At 38.6% G+C, this 17,503-nt stretch overlaps 1 protein-coding gene across 1 annotated transcript in view; it reads right to left on the bottom strand.

The window, feature by feature from the left end:
- Positions 1-17,503, bottom strand: part of thsd7ab (thrombospondin, type I, domain containing 7Ab) — a 193,317-nt gene that overhangs the window by 77,559 nt on the left and 98,255 nt on the right. The window contains exons 4-5 of the mRNA XM_069194747.1: positions 6,100-6,925; positions 1,854-2,102 (exon numbers count right to left, since the gene is read on the bottom strand). Coding sequence (XP_069050848.1) covers positions 1,854-2,102; positions 6,100-6,925 — 1,075 coding nt within the window. The remainder of the gene's footprint in view (positions 1-1,853; positions 2,103-6,099; positions 6,926-17,503) is intronic.

Genomic DNA, 17,503 nt, shown 5'->3' with positions numbered 1-17,503 from the left:
TTTTTCCTGCTTAGAACGTATGATTGCTTGTTTCAATGCTAGTTTTTTTTTAATTATGAGAAAGGAACCCTTTCAAGTGCTTTACAGGCATGTGATTTTACATTTTACATGTAAGTAATGCTGAAGTACTATTTAAATGCAAAACAAATACATGTATCTGTGGCCAGCAGTTACTGTTGATTCTGAGCCAGCGCCTGGGTTTGGATCATAGATGACAAGCCCAATCTATGCTGTTAATCTTGAATCTGTGCTATGGGGCCAATGTGATCTCAATAAGCAAATGAAGAACACGACACAACAGTCAAGAGCAAAAAATAAGAACGCAGTTCAAGACGATATCAACAACTTAAACATGTCACATTCGTCTGAAAAACTACAAAGAAGCTTAATTTGTTTAGAAGTCTACCAGAATAAAATTTGTACTCCTAATGCCCATAGATTGCAAAATGAAATATGTACAGTATATGGTGTGAGACTACAATTGGAAACTGCTCTTTTGATTAGTTTAAATGTACAACTGTGAGAGGAAAATGAGAAACAGTATTCAGATTCCCAGCAGTGTGCTGGGTAAACTTTGTACTATGAAAGATCAAGTGAACGACAATATGGAAGTCATTCTTGTTTGGAAACACAGTTTAATTCACTTAAGGATATTTTGTGCAGATTTGTTTTACTTTACAGAGGTAGTGGATTTTTGGATCAAGCATGACCCTCATAACCTTTTATTGTCTCTGGTTAGAGGCTACACTAGAATGTGTATATTCTTCTTTCTACATGAAGGGAAGTTCCAGTTAGAAAGAGTCTGGATTCTTGAATTGGAGATTAGGAATGGCGACTAAGAAATGAATTTCAAACACTGCCTTTTCTTTTTCATTTTTCTTCCACAGCCATCTGCAAATGAATCCACTGTCCTGAACAGTGCTGTATTATGTTGATGAGTCCCAGGAGACAAACATTTCTGTGGTTTTAGTTGTGAGCCTTCATTGTTTCAGTATACAAGACAGGGGGATCAATTTATTCCAGTGTTTTGATGCTACCTGGATCCAATTCTGTTTGTTTATTAATGTCAATCACTATGTACACAATACACAATGGAACTTAAGTATAACCCCACAGAAAGAGGTATTGGTATGAATGAAGTATACAGTATATTCCTTAAGTACTATAATTATCTGTTAAGTGTATATAATAAATTGAGTGATATCCACTAAATTTCTCACATATCACCAACTGAAAAAGCGACACTTTAATTAACTATAAAAAATTAATTGAGCAGAGCCTTGGTTAAAATTCCAACTCGGTGCTATAATCTGAATTTAAATGGACCACATGAAAAGCAATTTAGCAATGTTACTATATGACTAATACCACAAAATAAGAGTATGATGCTGTTCACAGGGTATCGTGAAGTCTGTGGTCAGGTCAAGATCACTCATGACGGTGATGTTCAGTAATAAGACTTGTTGTTATATAATGAAATTACCATTTCATTAGGTTTTGGTTTTCCAGAAGAAAACACTGCATGTATACAAAGTCAATAAATGCCATACATCAGCTGCTGTCTTACTAACCTGTGATAAACATGACACTCATACTGTACACACATGACACATACACACATGCCACATACTGTACACACATGCTCATACACACATGCCACATACTGTACACACATGACTCATACACATGACACATACTGTAAACATATGGCTCATACACACGACACATACTGTACACACATGACTCATACTGTACACACATGCTCATACACACACGGCACATACTGTACACACATGACTCATACTGTACACACATGACTCATACGCACATGGCGCTGAGTGATCGGCACTTACGAGGCGCAGGGCGGGATGCCGTCTCCTTGGGGGGTGCATGGCTCTTGCTCCTCCAGGACGGGGCACTCTGCCCCCCCCCCCACGGCGAACTGCTTGACACTCCTCGTCCTTCTGCGGACACCCCTGGGGGCGCTCGGGTCATAGCAATCCCTGGAGCAGGGACCCCACTCGGACCACTCCGTCACCTCGCAGGCCTTCCTCATGACACATGACTGGAAAGTGACGGGGAGCTTCTCCTGGGAACAAAGGCTGCAACAAAGACAGCAATCAATAAGCTGCCTCCTGAAACAGGGAATACTTTCTAGCAAGCAAAACAGAAAGCAAAATAAGTGGTATTAGGTGCTGTGCCTGTTTCTTAGCAAGAAGCATATAATTATACAGTGTATATCCACTTCGTGGGATGTTGTTAAACCCCTGGTTTAAACTAGTCTGTTTGATGTTTGATTTTTTTTTGTTGTTTTCCAACCATTGGTGGAAACTAATCAGAGGCTTTTGTAAATAAAATTGTAATTACAAGTGCTTAAATAAGGGTTTTTTTCTAGGTTTTCTAAATGACTAGTAATTCAGTATTGAACAGTTTAAAATGTCCAATTAACTGTCTTTTTGTCTCCCTCTCACTTGTAAAGAAGTACAGCTGGCAAGCTATTAAAGCTATTAAAAGAAATTACACACTTACACAGCGCCTCCTTTTACAGCTCCATTTAGCAGCTTCTCTGAATGGTGATATATCAGGATCCAGAGGAGAGCTACAGGCACAAACCGCCTTCTAGGAATGTTAGTGGCCCTCCACCCACAGGCTGTTTATCTATCAAGTACTGCTTTTACTGTATATCTTGCTAATCAATAATTCGCCAGATCAGCTTTTTTAATCTTATGATTTATTCTTACACATCAGATATTTTACATAGAATATTGCACATATTGACTGGCAATCTCAGCTACAATACGAAACAGATGTGAATCCAAATGAAGAACAGCCTTGGTGCATACTCAGACCTGGGACAGCTAATTCTATGAAATAATTATGTGGTCATTTATGACCTAAAAATCAACATGTGCTGACAGGAGAAAGTACTTCACAGTTTGTAGCAGGGGTTGCAATGCCTGTCCTTTTTTACATTCCATTTAATACAAATGTAACCGTACTAACTAAATTTTGCAATTCATTTTGTCATGCAGAATGTTTCAAATGAATGACATGAATCTGGGGATCCTGCTCTATCTTTTGGCTCCAGCACAACCCTGTAACAGTTCTGACTTGGGGGAAGACTCTCTTAAGTCGATTTCATGAAACAAGGCGTACATCCTGAGCTACTGTATGATACCGCATTGAGTGAGAAGGATAGATACTGTTATGGGCAAATGTTTCTGTATTTAATAAGAACATTAAGAATAATGTGGTTAATAATGATGATATTGTACATGTTACCAGGTCTTTATTATAACTTACTGTAAATGCATTTTGTGAAATTACTATAGTTTATATAATTGCTATAGTAGGCAGTGGACCTTCAGTGCTTTTAAGAGCTATTTTCTACAGCACAGTATATTGAAATACAGCACAGTATATTTCACCAAAGACCATTCATTTAATAAGACCAAATTTCTCTACACATTTTGTCTTTAATGATGGCAGAAAATAATTTTATTTAAAATAACTGTTAAACTAAAGTTAGTTTTTCACACTAACAATAATTATTTCAGATTAACAGGCGAAAGACTCCGATCAAAGACAGCACTAGTAAAACATCACCTTCAGAGATTGTTAAGGCATAGATTGAATAGAAACCTTTGTGTGAAGATAGCAAGTAACAGGAAAGTCATTTTATATTGCCCTGGACCTGTGTACATTATCTTTTCACAGCAACAAACAGAGAGGCACTTTAGCAGTGCAAGTTGTAGCATTTAAAGATCAATGAGAATTATCAGATTAGAGTTAAACGAAGAAAACATCAATACCAATTGGCAAGACACCAGCAGGTAACCCTTCACCAGTAAACAGATTCTATAGTCCACAACAATTAAGTTAAGAAAGCAGACAAAAAAGGATTTAGTCAAAAAAAAGGAAAGATATGCTGTCGTACCATCCAATCCATTTATAACTGTTTTATGCTGTACAGGGGACGCCCGAAAAGCAACAGGCTCAAGGCAGGATACACCCTGGATGGAATGCTAGTCCATCACAGGGCACACAAAGATACAAATACACATACTCAAACATAAGGGCTGGTTTTCCCAGAAGACAATTAATCTACCACTTGTCTTCTGACTGCATGAGGAAATCAGAGCACCCAGAGCAAACCCACACAAACAAAGGTAAAATAGAAAAATCTCCATGCAGGTACAGTGTAGCACCCTAGGAATTGAACCCAGGATCACAGCCCTGCAAGGCTGAAATGATAACCACTATGCCAGCATGATACCCTGCCTGTCATACCTTGGCAGAAGATTAATTAAATGTATTACCATTCCATAGCTAAAATTAATCTGCCTGTATTGATGATCATATAGCTAAGATGATTAATTAATGTACAGTGTTTAAGGTTTAACAGTAAAAACAATCAGAAAGGAATAATAAATATCCAAAGGATTGTTGGCCAGATTCAGTGAGCTTTAGCTTCAGAGCACAGTTTGCTCTACTTTTTTTGAAGTAGCATAAACAACTATGAATATTTCAAAACAAGAAATAAATAAGTCTGAATATTAATATTTATGATCCTGTGGGGATCTAAGTGGTTCTCATACTGCTTTTGAAATCTTAGCAAATTTCCCTCTACCAAATCGTATCACACTAAGAAAGAACTAATAAATATTAACTACATTTGATTAACTACATAACTGATAAAACATGTTTTTTTTACTTTGCTTTAAAAAAAAACGTTATATTAACTTGTTGTTGTTTTTTTTAACTAGCTACGTTATACATGCTATTTAATATGCAGGGATTTAAATTATACAAACGCTTATTCTACTGGTCATGATTCAATGAATGTCGCAGAATTTTATGAGTTGTCCTTTTAAGTATAAAGTTGTCACTTCAACCGCTCAAAGTACAATCTTAACATGAAGCACTCGGTTGCTGTGAGGGGTGAGGCTTGTAAAGCAGTGACAAAGACCAAACTAATAACCATCTATTTTTCCACGTCTAACACTGACAGCACAAAAATATATGTGTAAAATATCCTGGGGGTTTATCACTGTGTTTTGGTTCTAACTTCCTTGGATTTTGCGTCAGTTATTTTGACAGAAAATGTCTGCATTTTCTTATTCATTTTTTACTCCAAAGGACACTTTAGATTAAGGGAACAGATATTTTGTCTACAATAAATTACATCTTGTTCCGTATCAACGTCTTCTGGATCCTCCCTCACATTTCCAGGCTGTCCTTAACTGCATGATTTTTTTCTGCACTACACTTACTGTATTTTATAGCACTTCAAACATAATGCATGGTTTTAATATGTTTTTCACATAATACTTTGTGACTTTGATGTATTATTATTAACCATTACATTCATGAGCAGCACCTTAAATGAATGCCCTGATTTTCTGGCACCGTAGTCCTACAGTAAAAAAATTACCTCCATTCATAAAGGTCAATGGCATTAGTCTAAAATGATTAAGACGGTGAAATCTAAATGTGAAATCTGGAAACGTAAGGGAGAGGTCACTGTCTCAGAAAGGTTTTGGTGAAATATTTTAATTTTAAGTATTATAGCCGTAAAATAAGTCGCAAACCACATCCTTACTTGCAGTAGCAAGCTTTAACAATATGATGTTGGCCTGACTATAGTGTGATTTAGAATTGACCTGGATATAACAAATGCAGTACCAACAGGGGAATGGATCTGATCCATCATTTCCCTATATGTCCTTAAACTTCCGTTTCCTTCATCAGCAAAAAAACAGATTGCCATTGGATGGAAAAAATCTAAACTAACAATGATGAGTGATATTCATGGGTGATATTGGTACAGTACAGTACAAAAATCACTGTGCATGCCTAAAGTGATTTGTGTGTTCCTGGTGAATGATATCACCTAAGCTCTCACTCCTGCTTCTATTGTTAACGTCGCCTGTTAACCTGTTTTTTTTTCGTCTCAATTACATAATAACAAGCCAAAAACATCCTTTGTGGGTTACGGAACAGATTAAAAAAGGTCTGCTCATGATGAAATGGAAGATGAAAGAAATGACTAAGTACCGTACAGTATATGTCTGGATGATTACGTAAGGAGACGCTTACTTCAGAGCGGCAGGCTTCCCGTTTTTGTGTGTGCAGGCCACCTCGCGCGCCTGGTATCCAACCTGCAGGTCCCAGAATTTGCTCTCCTGCCTGTTCAGCCGGTTGCGGTTCCTCTTTTTCTTGATGAGCTCCCGGGTCTCGGGGTCCTTCACGGCCTTCTCCCTGGCCTTGCTCTTCCTGCGCCTCCCGGCCTGCCGGGCCTGTCTGGAGTGGGGGAGGGAGCAGTTCCCCCAGGGCCCCAGCTTCAGGCTGTACGGGCTCTCCTCGGCCTTGCAGGCGCCGGACCGGCACGGCTCGAGCTCCGTCAGGTCCGGGCAGGCGGAGCCCCCGTACAGCGGCGGGGCCAGGACCCTGCGGACCCGATGCCGCAGCCCCATCCCGCAGGTCCTGGAGCAGGCGGACCAAGGGGAGAACCCAGACACCACGCAGTCCCGAGGGCAGGGGATCAGGCACGCCTGCTCGAGGCGAGGCTTTGGCTCGAAGTATTCACAAATGACGTCCTCGGTGGGAGAGCCGTTCGCCTTCTGAACACAGGCCACCTCCCGGGTCTGAATGCCCTCCTCTCCTTTCACACACACCGGGGATTTATAAGATCCAGAGTTTCTCAGTGCCACAGGCAGGCACTGATTCCACTTGCCCAAGTGCCAGTCATACAACTCCCTGTGCCAGTCACACACCCTAAAACAGCTCTGCTGGTTGTCTGGCCTCTCAGCCTGTACACAGTTCGTGTCCAATGTTGTCCATCCTTCTACGTGAGCACACCAGACCTCCCTGCTTTGGCTGCCGCCTGGCCCGCAGTCACTTCCCATACACCGCCCCCAAGGCCCTGTGAAGGCAAAAGGAAAGAAGTGCCATGAAAATAAACCCCTCTCAGCCACTTCAGATAATGTGTCCTTGAGGTCTCGAGCGCTTTCATCACAAGATGCACATTTTTAAGCACTACCGTAACCCTAAAATAAACCCTCGCTCATTACAAAAGACAGTCATGTTTTCTTCTGCTCATCGACCGGGAGGACAGACGCTCACTCAAAGCTTTTTCCACAAACAGCTCGTGTCTTGAGAAAGACTGAAAATCTGAAGCCTTGGGTGATCCCAAAACAATGTGTCGGGAACTGCTGGGGTTTTGTATAAAAATGCCACTGTCGCCTGTCTTAACATTCTCTGCTTGTCATTAGTGGTGTGAAACCTGAAAGAGATGTTTAATGAAAAATTAACAGAGCCAACGACTTCTCAGGACTCACAAGACTTCTCAATTTCTTGGAAATACAAAAAGGGAAAAAATAAAAACAAGAATGTGTATCAATGAGTTTATATTTCTCATCTGATGGATTCTTCGAGTGTCCTTTCTCCTGGGCATATATTTTTTTCATCATAATAAATGATTCCATCACAGAGTGTCTTAAGGTGAGAATGGCTGCATTCTGTATGAAATAACCCTTCAGCAGGCTCACCTTTGTAATTTATATGTTGCCGCTAAATGTCTCAAGCAGACGCCAGGTAAAACCACAAAAGTAGTTCAAGAACTGTATGTAGGATATTACAAAAACAATAACGATGAGAGGTGCTTTCAAAACCGAAACAAGATGCACCCCAGCTTTTTAAACCTATGCTAACCAAAGGGGTACGTGAATTAGCAAATTCCCAGTACGGAGGAAGAAGCTCTAGCCCTGGATTTTCCAAGCACCATCCACAAGATCCCTCAATTGCAAAAGCATCTAATCTAAAGCAAAGTCTCATGCTTTCAGAAAAATGGCACTCATTCACCAAAGAGCAGCTTGCCAGCCCGCTAAAATCAAACAATGCAGTAGCAGAAGAATGACAGAAAAATAATGTCATGTCATTATTTCACAAAAGTGTGAGTTTTGTTATTGAGTGCTGGTTCCAAGTCGAGGACTATGCTTTATAAGGCTTTGCTACAGGAGATGTTATCTGTCTGCACCAGTCCCACTGCATTGTTTCAAAGATTATTCACACTGTTTCACTTCTTCACCTGCTGTGTACTGGGAGACTGCTGGATAATAACCTACTTTGTGTCCCTTAGATTGGTGCTGCACTTCAATATTGGATGGTCTCCTATATGTAAATTTAGGAGGTGACTGAATTTACTGTAAATCTTTGGGATCCACTGAGATTACAAAATTCAGGGTAATAATGTATTTGTGTATCTGGCTAGAAGACAAAAAGGCCAGCACAAACTGAAAGAGTAATACAAGTGACGTGCAAAAAATGAAACAGGAACTGAACACCTGGTTTGGATGCAGAGCATATTTAGGAAATAACCGTAATTAACAAGTTACACTACTTGTCTGAGAATTAATAAACATTAATGCCATTTTGGGTAAGATGAAGGATGTAGTTGAGAAATGAATTGTGACAGCTTCTGTCTAACCAGATGAGTTTTGATCAGGTATCAAAAATTAATCAAAGGCTGATCAATTGTGATTTCTGTGGACGCTGAGGAGCAAGGGTGGAGAGTGAATCACTTTGAATGTGGGGGAATAGGGAAGGATTAATGAATGCATGGTAGAAGACTTAATTTTGATTGTAGAGAATAGACTTTAGAGCACTTTTTTTCCAGAACAAATCCTCAATAACTTTAATTGTACTCCACAGACATACCTACAGTACTTAGGTACTTACCTCTGACAGGTAGTGTTGTCCATATTTTCATATACTGTAATGTGATTTTTGCAAGACCTAATATGACTTATGTAGTTCAGGTGGGTAGCTGCGTCAGCATGCGTAGGCTGCAAAGGAACAAGTAATAGGTTTATTCCATGCTGAAAAAAAGAAGAAAGAGAACACAACGTTTCGGCCGTGGAGCCTTCTTCAGGTGTGAGCTGAAGAAGGCTCCACGGCCGAAACGTTGTGTTCTCTTTCTTCTTTTTTTCAGCATGGAATAAACCTATTACTTGTTCCTAATATGACTTATTGTACGTGTGATTGTGTTTTTGTTTCTGCTTTGAAGGTTGTGTGAAAATAGCGCTCAGGAAGAGAAATATACATTTATCTAAAGTACTAATGCACTATTAATCCGCTTCATAGTCCTGGAATAGTAATTCATTTTAATACCCGGATAATTGTTTCTGAAAGGTCCTTTCAGAACCTCATTTCACTGGATCATTACAGAATGATGGTAATCACTGGTACAGAATGATGGTACAGAAAGAAACCTGCAACTTTAACCACCAAAAAAGAAAAAAAAAACATTAAGCCAAAGCATACATTTCAAATTATCCCTTTAGGAATAAAGACAGATGGCTATGAAGCTTGAAGAATGAAGTCATGCTTTTTTATCCAGGCATTACAGATCCTCTGTTTCAGATAAACTAATTCAGCAAAACAAAGCAAGTTTCCATCCCTTTTATTACTAATATTATATAGTACATTAACATTTCACAAAATAAGATATTTTACTCATATTATATTACACAAGTATCCTTAATTACAGCAGCTGATGAAACCTAAGATCCTGGAGACTCTACTTTAAAGCCTATGTTCTTGGTACCTGGACAACATTATTTATTACTTTTCCTGTTGTTTGATGTGTACACAAGACTACCCACAGGCCAAAAATCGAACAGAAAGAAAAACAGAAGAACTCAAACACGGCACCACCCTGTCTACAAGTGATTTCAGACAAGCCCAGCCTGGAGCTCTGCTGCACACAGAGCAGGTGGGTGACATCATGGTGTTTTTCTCCTACAGTACATGACCAGGAGGCAGTGGTGCAGCCCTTGTGTCCACACACCCAGAGGCTCTATTTCAATAGCCTATCAGTGCAGTCATTGCAGGACCAGCGGATGGCTTGTTTGGTGAATATTTATCTATAGCCCTGCTCCTAGAGAGCCCTAATCCAGCAGGTTTTGTAGGACACCATTAAATCACCAGTTTCCATAGACCAATTTACTTGTGATCAATTCTACAGGTGATCAAGCAAGTTAGAGATCATTACGGACTTAGTACAATGTGTCTAAGTACCCCTCAGACCTCAAGGCTCGGTCCCGAGGTCCAAAAGAACAATTAAGTTATCTTTATTGAACAGATTACTTGTTTGATTCATCAGCAATGTACCAATGTTGTTTGTCTTTAAAAGCAGGTAACCTATAGGATTAACTGGGCTGGAGCTCCAAAGAATCAGGGTTGTTGATCCAGGTACAGTTGGACTCTAAGCTTTGCTGGAATAAAGATGGAGTTACAGCACGTGTTTGTTACAACAAAGACTTTGACATATTGCATTATTATCAATAGTAATACTACCACAGGATTATTAACAGCAAAACAGTTTTAATATGTACACTCTGTCTCTTATAGCTGGGTTTAAGTTTAATATGGCTGCAAAACAGTTATTAAATTACAGTTCTCAATTCCTGAAGCACATTCCAATGTTCATATACTTTAAACAGTTATTCACTGTTTAAGATGAAATAGCTAACATAAAAACTGTCAGAAATTAAATTATTTGAAGTTTAGTCAGAATACACACAATTCATGCAAAGTTATTTTACTTCTAATGTTTGGGCTTTATGTATGAGGTCTTCACTGTACTATTGTGTGCATTATGAATACTGTTCTTACATCTGGAAGAAACATGCACACCACAGGCACACACAACCATCACACCTTGACATTTAAACATTTTTTCAATGTTTTTATCTTCCACAATAAACTGAAAAAAAGCTTTAGTGCTATGCACACAGAATTTCAAATATCTCAATCATATTTCTTATTGTATGTTAATAATATCGTTATTAGTAGTACTACCTCTGCATGATCAACAGCGCAATATTTTCAATATAAAGTAAAAAACCTTTTTTAACAAGAAATGGTACAAGACTGTCAAATCTCTAGATACTATAGATTAAATAAATGTAAGAGTAAATAATAAATAATGCATACTGTGTATTATATTATCTTCTTTTCAGACACTTCTTTCTCCAAGAATGGCTAATCACCCCCTAGAGTTCCCAGCAAGAATCTAAAAATATGCCTGCTGGAACACTCACCCTGTACTGTAAACGAGACTAATCTGAGATGCCACTGCTTTGCTTGTAGCAAAGGGGATATCAGTAACGAAACAGGGAATATTATTATGTGTGATGAACAGAAAGTAATGCCACCTCTTTATTCCTTGAAATATAATATATTTGACAATTAATTGTTGCAGAGCTATCTGCAGGAATATCTGGAGCTCTGCAGCAAAAGGTTGGAAAGTAAAATTTTGTTGCAACAAAATATGTTTTTCCTGTGGGTTTTTGTGGGTTCTAAATTCGATTCCTGCCTTAAAATTCTTCTGCTTTGCATTTTTATGTTATTTTTTTCTGTTCGCTTATCTTTTCTACTGCATACTGTACTGTGTGTGAGCATGTGTGAGCCCTGTAATGGACTGGCATCCTGTCCAGAGTGAATCCTGCCTCGCACCACTTATCCATTCAGGAAAGGTTCACTGCAATCTTGTATTTGACTAAGCAGTTGTTGATAATCGATAATTGGACAACAATAATATTGATTGCAGAAAAATTAGTATAATTCTAAATGATATAATCATGCATCTGCCGTGATTTATTTTTTAGAACATTGTTTTTATTTTTCTTCTAAGCGTGTACGTTCTTGGCCACAGGGTGTGCCCCTGATGTCCTTGACATTCTTCAGTGTTCAATTGTCATTTGAATATTTACAAAATATTTACTTAGGCTTTGCTTATCAGCTCTGGATTTGTCTGCCTTCCTCCTTTATTTGCTCAGTCAGAGAGTGTGGGTTCACATGCATCACTGTATTGATCTCCATTAAGGGTTTTTCTTAATTTCCAGACAGGAGCTCTCAAGGTCAAGACTGAATCCACAAGGTTGAAGAACATGATTTACTACAGGACCTGATACACAATAGAGACTCGGAGCCTTATTAAATCACTGTTCACTTTAATGCATTCCATATCCCCTGCTGTTCCATATTACATGCTGTTCATTTTAAGGTATGTAAAGTGGCAGAATCAGCTGTGGTCAAAATCAGTGTTTAAATCAAGTATGTACTGTATGTACAGTATTTTGGACTCCCTGATATTAAATGAGAGATGGCTAATTCCAGTCCTTAAGCATTCTCATATCTGGATTCCAACTTTGCACTTAATTACTTAATTGAACAAATTGTTTGGACAGGAAGTCAAATCACCTGTCTTTCCAGGTGATACAGAGTTCATAATTTAAACTTGCTCTGAAACTCCTGAATGAGAGAAATGCCTTTAAGTTCATAGAACTGGCTTTGATATTTTTCTGAATAAGTCTTGTACTTCATTTACAATAAAATATCTGATTTATACAATGCCTATAAAAAACAATGTAAGCATCCCACACTCTGAGAAAAGTTATAGTAAATTCATCTATCCACATATTGTAATGCATTTTGAAATGAGCTTTATGAGTTACAGAAAATGGTTTTAAAATCTAAGAAACAATTACTGGCATCTGTCATTTGACAGAACTAACACATGTGGCATAGCTTTCGCATACTTAAGATACAATCCATCTTGTGCCAATGTCATTTAAGAGAATAAGGACCATGCATGCATGGAGAGAACATATGCCAAAGACTGATAAAATATTGCTAATTTGAAAATCATGAGGTTGTTTTCTTTTTTTTACTGGAAAAACATACAAGTGGCAACCTCAACTTGATATCATAGTGAAAACTGATAAGAATAACAGAAGACTGCATTATGCATCATTCTGACAGAGCGCCTGAAGGATTATGTTCGCATGTGGGAACACCAGCCCACAAGACAGCAATGACATTATCAGCAAACCACCGAAGGATCTCATACAGAAATCTATTAGAACTAAAGAATGGCTGGTCAACACTGCAGATTCAGTGTGCTTTAAGATACAGCATCATTTATTGTTTTGTCTCTAACAAATGGAGTAATTCCTGTTTGTCTGCCATGCTTTAAAATGGCACCAAACGTTAGACTGACAAAGGTGGAGTCCTTAAATAGATACACAAGGTTTAAATGATGGGCACAGAGTGAGCTGATGTATAACGGGATACAACAATTACATTGTGGGCACTCAAACACATTGTTCTTCCTGAATTCATCAAGGGTCTCACTGCTCAAAACTAATATGGGTTAAAAACATGTTTGCACTGTAGTGTTACTCTTCGGTTTTCAATGACACAGCTGCTAGTTTACAGGACAGACTGGTGAACTAAAGTCCACTGACCTGGGGGTCCCCAGTTGTCAATTGGATAAAGACCCAAACTGTGGCTCAGGCTGCCCAAGCAAGCTCCTTCAGTGGTTAAACATATAAATATGCTTATTTACATCTTCCAGGAAATATTCCAGATGAGATCAGCTAGACCCCAGAACAGCCTGATGTTTAAGTTATGGCTGTTTATGCCTAGAAGTGAAACATTTTCTAGCATTTCATTTTTAAGAAACAACCTTAATAAGATTTGAAAATCATAAGGGATTTTCAGTTGTTTCTCTGTGTTTGATTTTCAAAGTCGCGGAACTGAAAAACACAAACATACAAATGCTTGGAAAGATAATGAATCATCATTAAGATCACCACATTTCTCTTCCCTACTAACATTCCTCCAAAATATCCAAATTTATTCATTCTTAATCATGGGTTTACATTAAATTTTGAATAGCTGCCTAGAGAGAAATAGGAAAGAAGAGGTGCAGAACACAGTATATAATTGTGAGGCATGCTTTGAAGGGAAAAGCTTTTTGAAATAATTACTTGTTTTGTGCCTGCAGCCATAGTGTAATACTGCTACAGACCACTGACAGCTTACATACACCTTTCCAGCACCTTATCCTGTAGATTATGATTGAAGTACATAAAATACAGTATGTACTTTAACACTGAAACATACTGCAAACTATTCTGTCCTGTGTTTGTACATGTATTCATCTCAATCCATAGGTGTCCTAGATTTTACACCTATGTGGGACACCTTGAGAGAAGAGAACTTGAGATTTCCTGAAAAAAAAAAACAAGAACAGTACTGTACATGCAGCACGATGGAAGTGAACTATGAGAACAGCACTTTACTATCACTATTCTTTTCTTTCCTTTTAATTCTGCACGTACATGATGACTGACAGAGTTACATGCAGGATTTGTTAATTAAAATAAAAAAAGTAAGCATTTAACACAACTCTGCTTGTTCTGTTTGTATTTTAAAACGTGCTAATGATTGTAAATAAAAAAGTAAATACGACGTCCTGCTGTCACCGCATCAGCAGAAGAATGATGTTCTGCAAAGTGCATATAAGACATGGTAACTAACGCCCGTGGCAATAAAGTGGTCCAGTGCCCTTGTGTGACACGAGCTGAGGGGCTGCTGTGAGGGTGATGAGACTCCAGAAAAGAAAGTGCTATGTCACCAGGTGATAGGTTGTAGACTCCATCAATCGTGATGCAGCTTGTGGGGCGTGACAGTCAGGTAACGTGAGACAGTTATGGACACATCCATTATGGTCTGCTTCTACCGCCTGTCACTAGACTGCTCTTTTTAAGAACGAAAGACCCAAAGAAGGTCCTGTATAGTGTACAGAATATGGAATTCTGTTAAAAGAAACACCCTTTTTAGAAATGTTTTTCTTACTTATCTAATTATTCCTGTTTGGTATTTAAAAAATATTTTTATATATCTCTATTTAATGTAAGATTCTGTGGAATTAAAGGGGCTATATATAGATAACTAATCTTAAAAAGAATATGCATATATCCAGGTAAATTAGAACTTATAACCAGATAGATGGAAAGTTTCAGGGAATGTTTATTCCTTACCTTACAGTGTTGTATTCACAGTATGCAAACATTAAGACATGAAAAAAAACAAATCCCAGTCATACAACTCTGAGGAAGCAAGTCAAAGCAGTGCTCTTATGGTCGTTTTCCTTTTAGCATAATACATTTCTGTTTTAGTTTTTAATGATACCACATACTTTTCTTTTAAACTACAAAGCCTCAACTTCTCAAGCTTTAGAGGAGCTTGAAAATACTGTAAATATATTAGTGGAGAATGTCTGAGTGGAACATCTTCTGTGGGGGCTTGGTGATTTTATGGATCAACTTGAAAGAAAAATAAAGTAAAAAATTAAATGAGAATAAAATGGATTCAGGAATATGTCATCTCAGCTCAGGACATAAGAAAAAAGGCAAACAAAAAAGTCAGAGTTAACATATTTTCTTGAGAAAAGATTCCTGTTCACACTGCTCAGTGAAATAACGGTCTTTCCGGGGCTTAATGCCCTATGCTGACAGGCTGAAGGAACTGCATGTTTTTAGTCATGAACAGAGGAGACTACAAGGGGACCTCATACAATTATGCGACATCCTCAAGGACATTGAAAAAGACAACCCAGCGGTGTCCTTTAGAATAAGCAGTGAAACACAAGGGCACAATTGGAAATGCATGAAAAACTGAGACCAGGAGGCACTTCTTTACCCAAAGGGTTGCCAACAGTCTAGAACAAGAACAACCTACCCAGCCATAGTTGGATCCAGACTGTACAACGTCTGGATCAGATGCTTGGATAAATGAGAGATGGGTTATGAAAGGGCTGCATGAGCTGGATGGCCTCCTCTCCCTTGAAACCTTTCTTATGTTCCTAGAAAAGCAGGTAACTCTACCTTGGATAGGTTCCATTATCCAATACGTCTAACATGAGAGCCAAGCCTCTGCTGTAACCACACATTGACCACTGCAATTAATCCCAGCCTGTGCTTCCATTTACACAGAGCTCCATGTCATGTCAGTGTTAACAGTCCTCTTCTGCCTCTCTGTTAATTCGTTTATTGGCATTATTTGTTCTCTGTAGCACTAGCAACACATTCAAACACATAAAATGTACACTGTAATTGTTTTAGGAAGTATTAATGCTATTTTATAAGCCTGCTTTCTTTGTGAGAAAACATTTGCAAGACCTGGTCCCCTGGTCTTTAAGTAATTGAAGTGTGAATGAAATTGCGCTCATGCTGGGAAGCTGTCCTCTGAACACCCTCTGCTCATTTATTATTTAGCTCTGTGTGGGAAAGGATGAGCTGGACAATTAAATGGTGCAGGAAAATTCACTTTAAAACTGTGCCACAAGACTTGGAGGGCAGCAAAGCTGTAATGATGGTCCTCATTCGTTGTAATTGAGTTGAGCCCAGATGGAAAATAAATGAGAAAACTAATGCCGATGTCAAGCGATTTGATTTAAAGCTGCTGATTGTCTCAAAAACACCCCTCATTAAGAGTCTGGACGTATTCCTCCTGTATACTTTTTCAGTTTGGGACACCAAGGACTGCCTGAAACCAAAGGCTCTGGATTTGTCTCAGAGGCGTTTCCTTGATACATCGTCAAGTGAGAAGTCTGCTCAGTTTTTTTGCTGTTATGATGGCAGTCTAGTGATGTGCAAATTCATTGTCACGTTGCAAAGAGTGCTGAACTTGATAGTGTCTGATAATCAGCCAGGGACGGCAGCCAGCACGACAAGAGGAAGGACAGGTCCCAAGGATTGCTTGTACGTTGCTAATATTCATCCCATTTTGTATTAGCCAGGTGGAGGCTGCATATTCTCAATTTGCCATAATTTAGCATTTTGCATTGCTTTGATCTTTTCTTATTCTTGGGCTTGCATCCCACGGGCATATGCACAATGTCTTGAAATGTCACGAATAATGCTTAGGCAGATTTTCACCTTACGAACTTCATCGCCTCACCAGCAAGCAAAAGATGTGTACTCAAGTAATGACCTGACAGAAAAAAAATTGAATTTGCAATTAAAGTAATGTTATAAAACAAGAAGAAGACAGAAAAACACATTGTTTTAAAACATTATTTTGTTCTCATGATATTAATATGAATGATATGATATATATTTATAAATGTGATATATTTATCGCATTTATTTACATCCTTTTCAACTACGTTGTTATGTGACTATGGCTACGGGGTTCCCTGGAGCACATAGCTCCCATTTCACCCCTTAAACACTTCATTAAACATTAAATGTAAGGGGAAGAACTCCTCACTGCAGCAACTCTGTCTCCGATACTCATATATGTAAACCGGCTGCAGTTGCACTGGTTGGAACAGGAATACACATCTGGTAGATGTCCATATTTCTAACAATTCTGACCATCAGTGGACCTGCTGTTATCTTTAATCCCCATGGCTATTAACCTGCTTCTTTTGGACAACTGATTGTATATTTTACTTGACTAAAATGATCATACTTGTGTGTCTCATATTTGTTCATGGGTTTCTGGGTATTGTGTAATGTCCTTTACCTGCCTGCAGAGTACATTTCCTATATGGGACATACAGTAAAAGTAAGTAAAGTAAGTAATTGCACTACTGTGGGATGCGCCCTGAAAGGTCTCACTGACGCCCCCAAGTCTGCTCTGT

Source organism: Lepisosteus oculatus, chromosome 10, assembly GCF_040954835.1.
Source record: "Lepisosteus oculatus isolate fLepOcu1 chromosome 10, fLepOcu1.hap2, whole genome shotgun sequence".
Lineage (NCBI taxonomy): Eukaryota > Metazoa > Chordata > Actinopteri > Semionotiformes > Lepisosteidae > Lepisosteus > Lepisosteus oculatus.
This window is presented reverse-complemented; position numbering and strand designations above follow the sequence as displayed.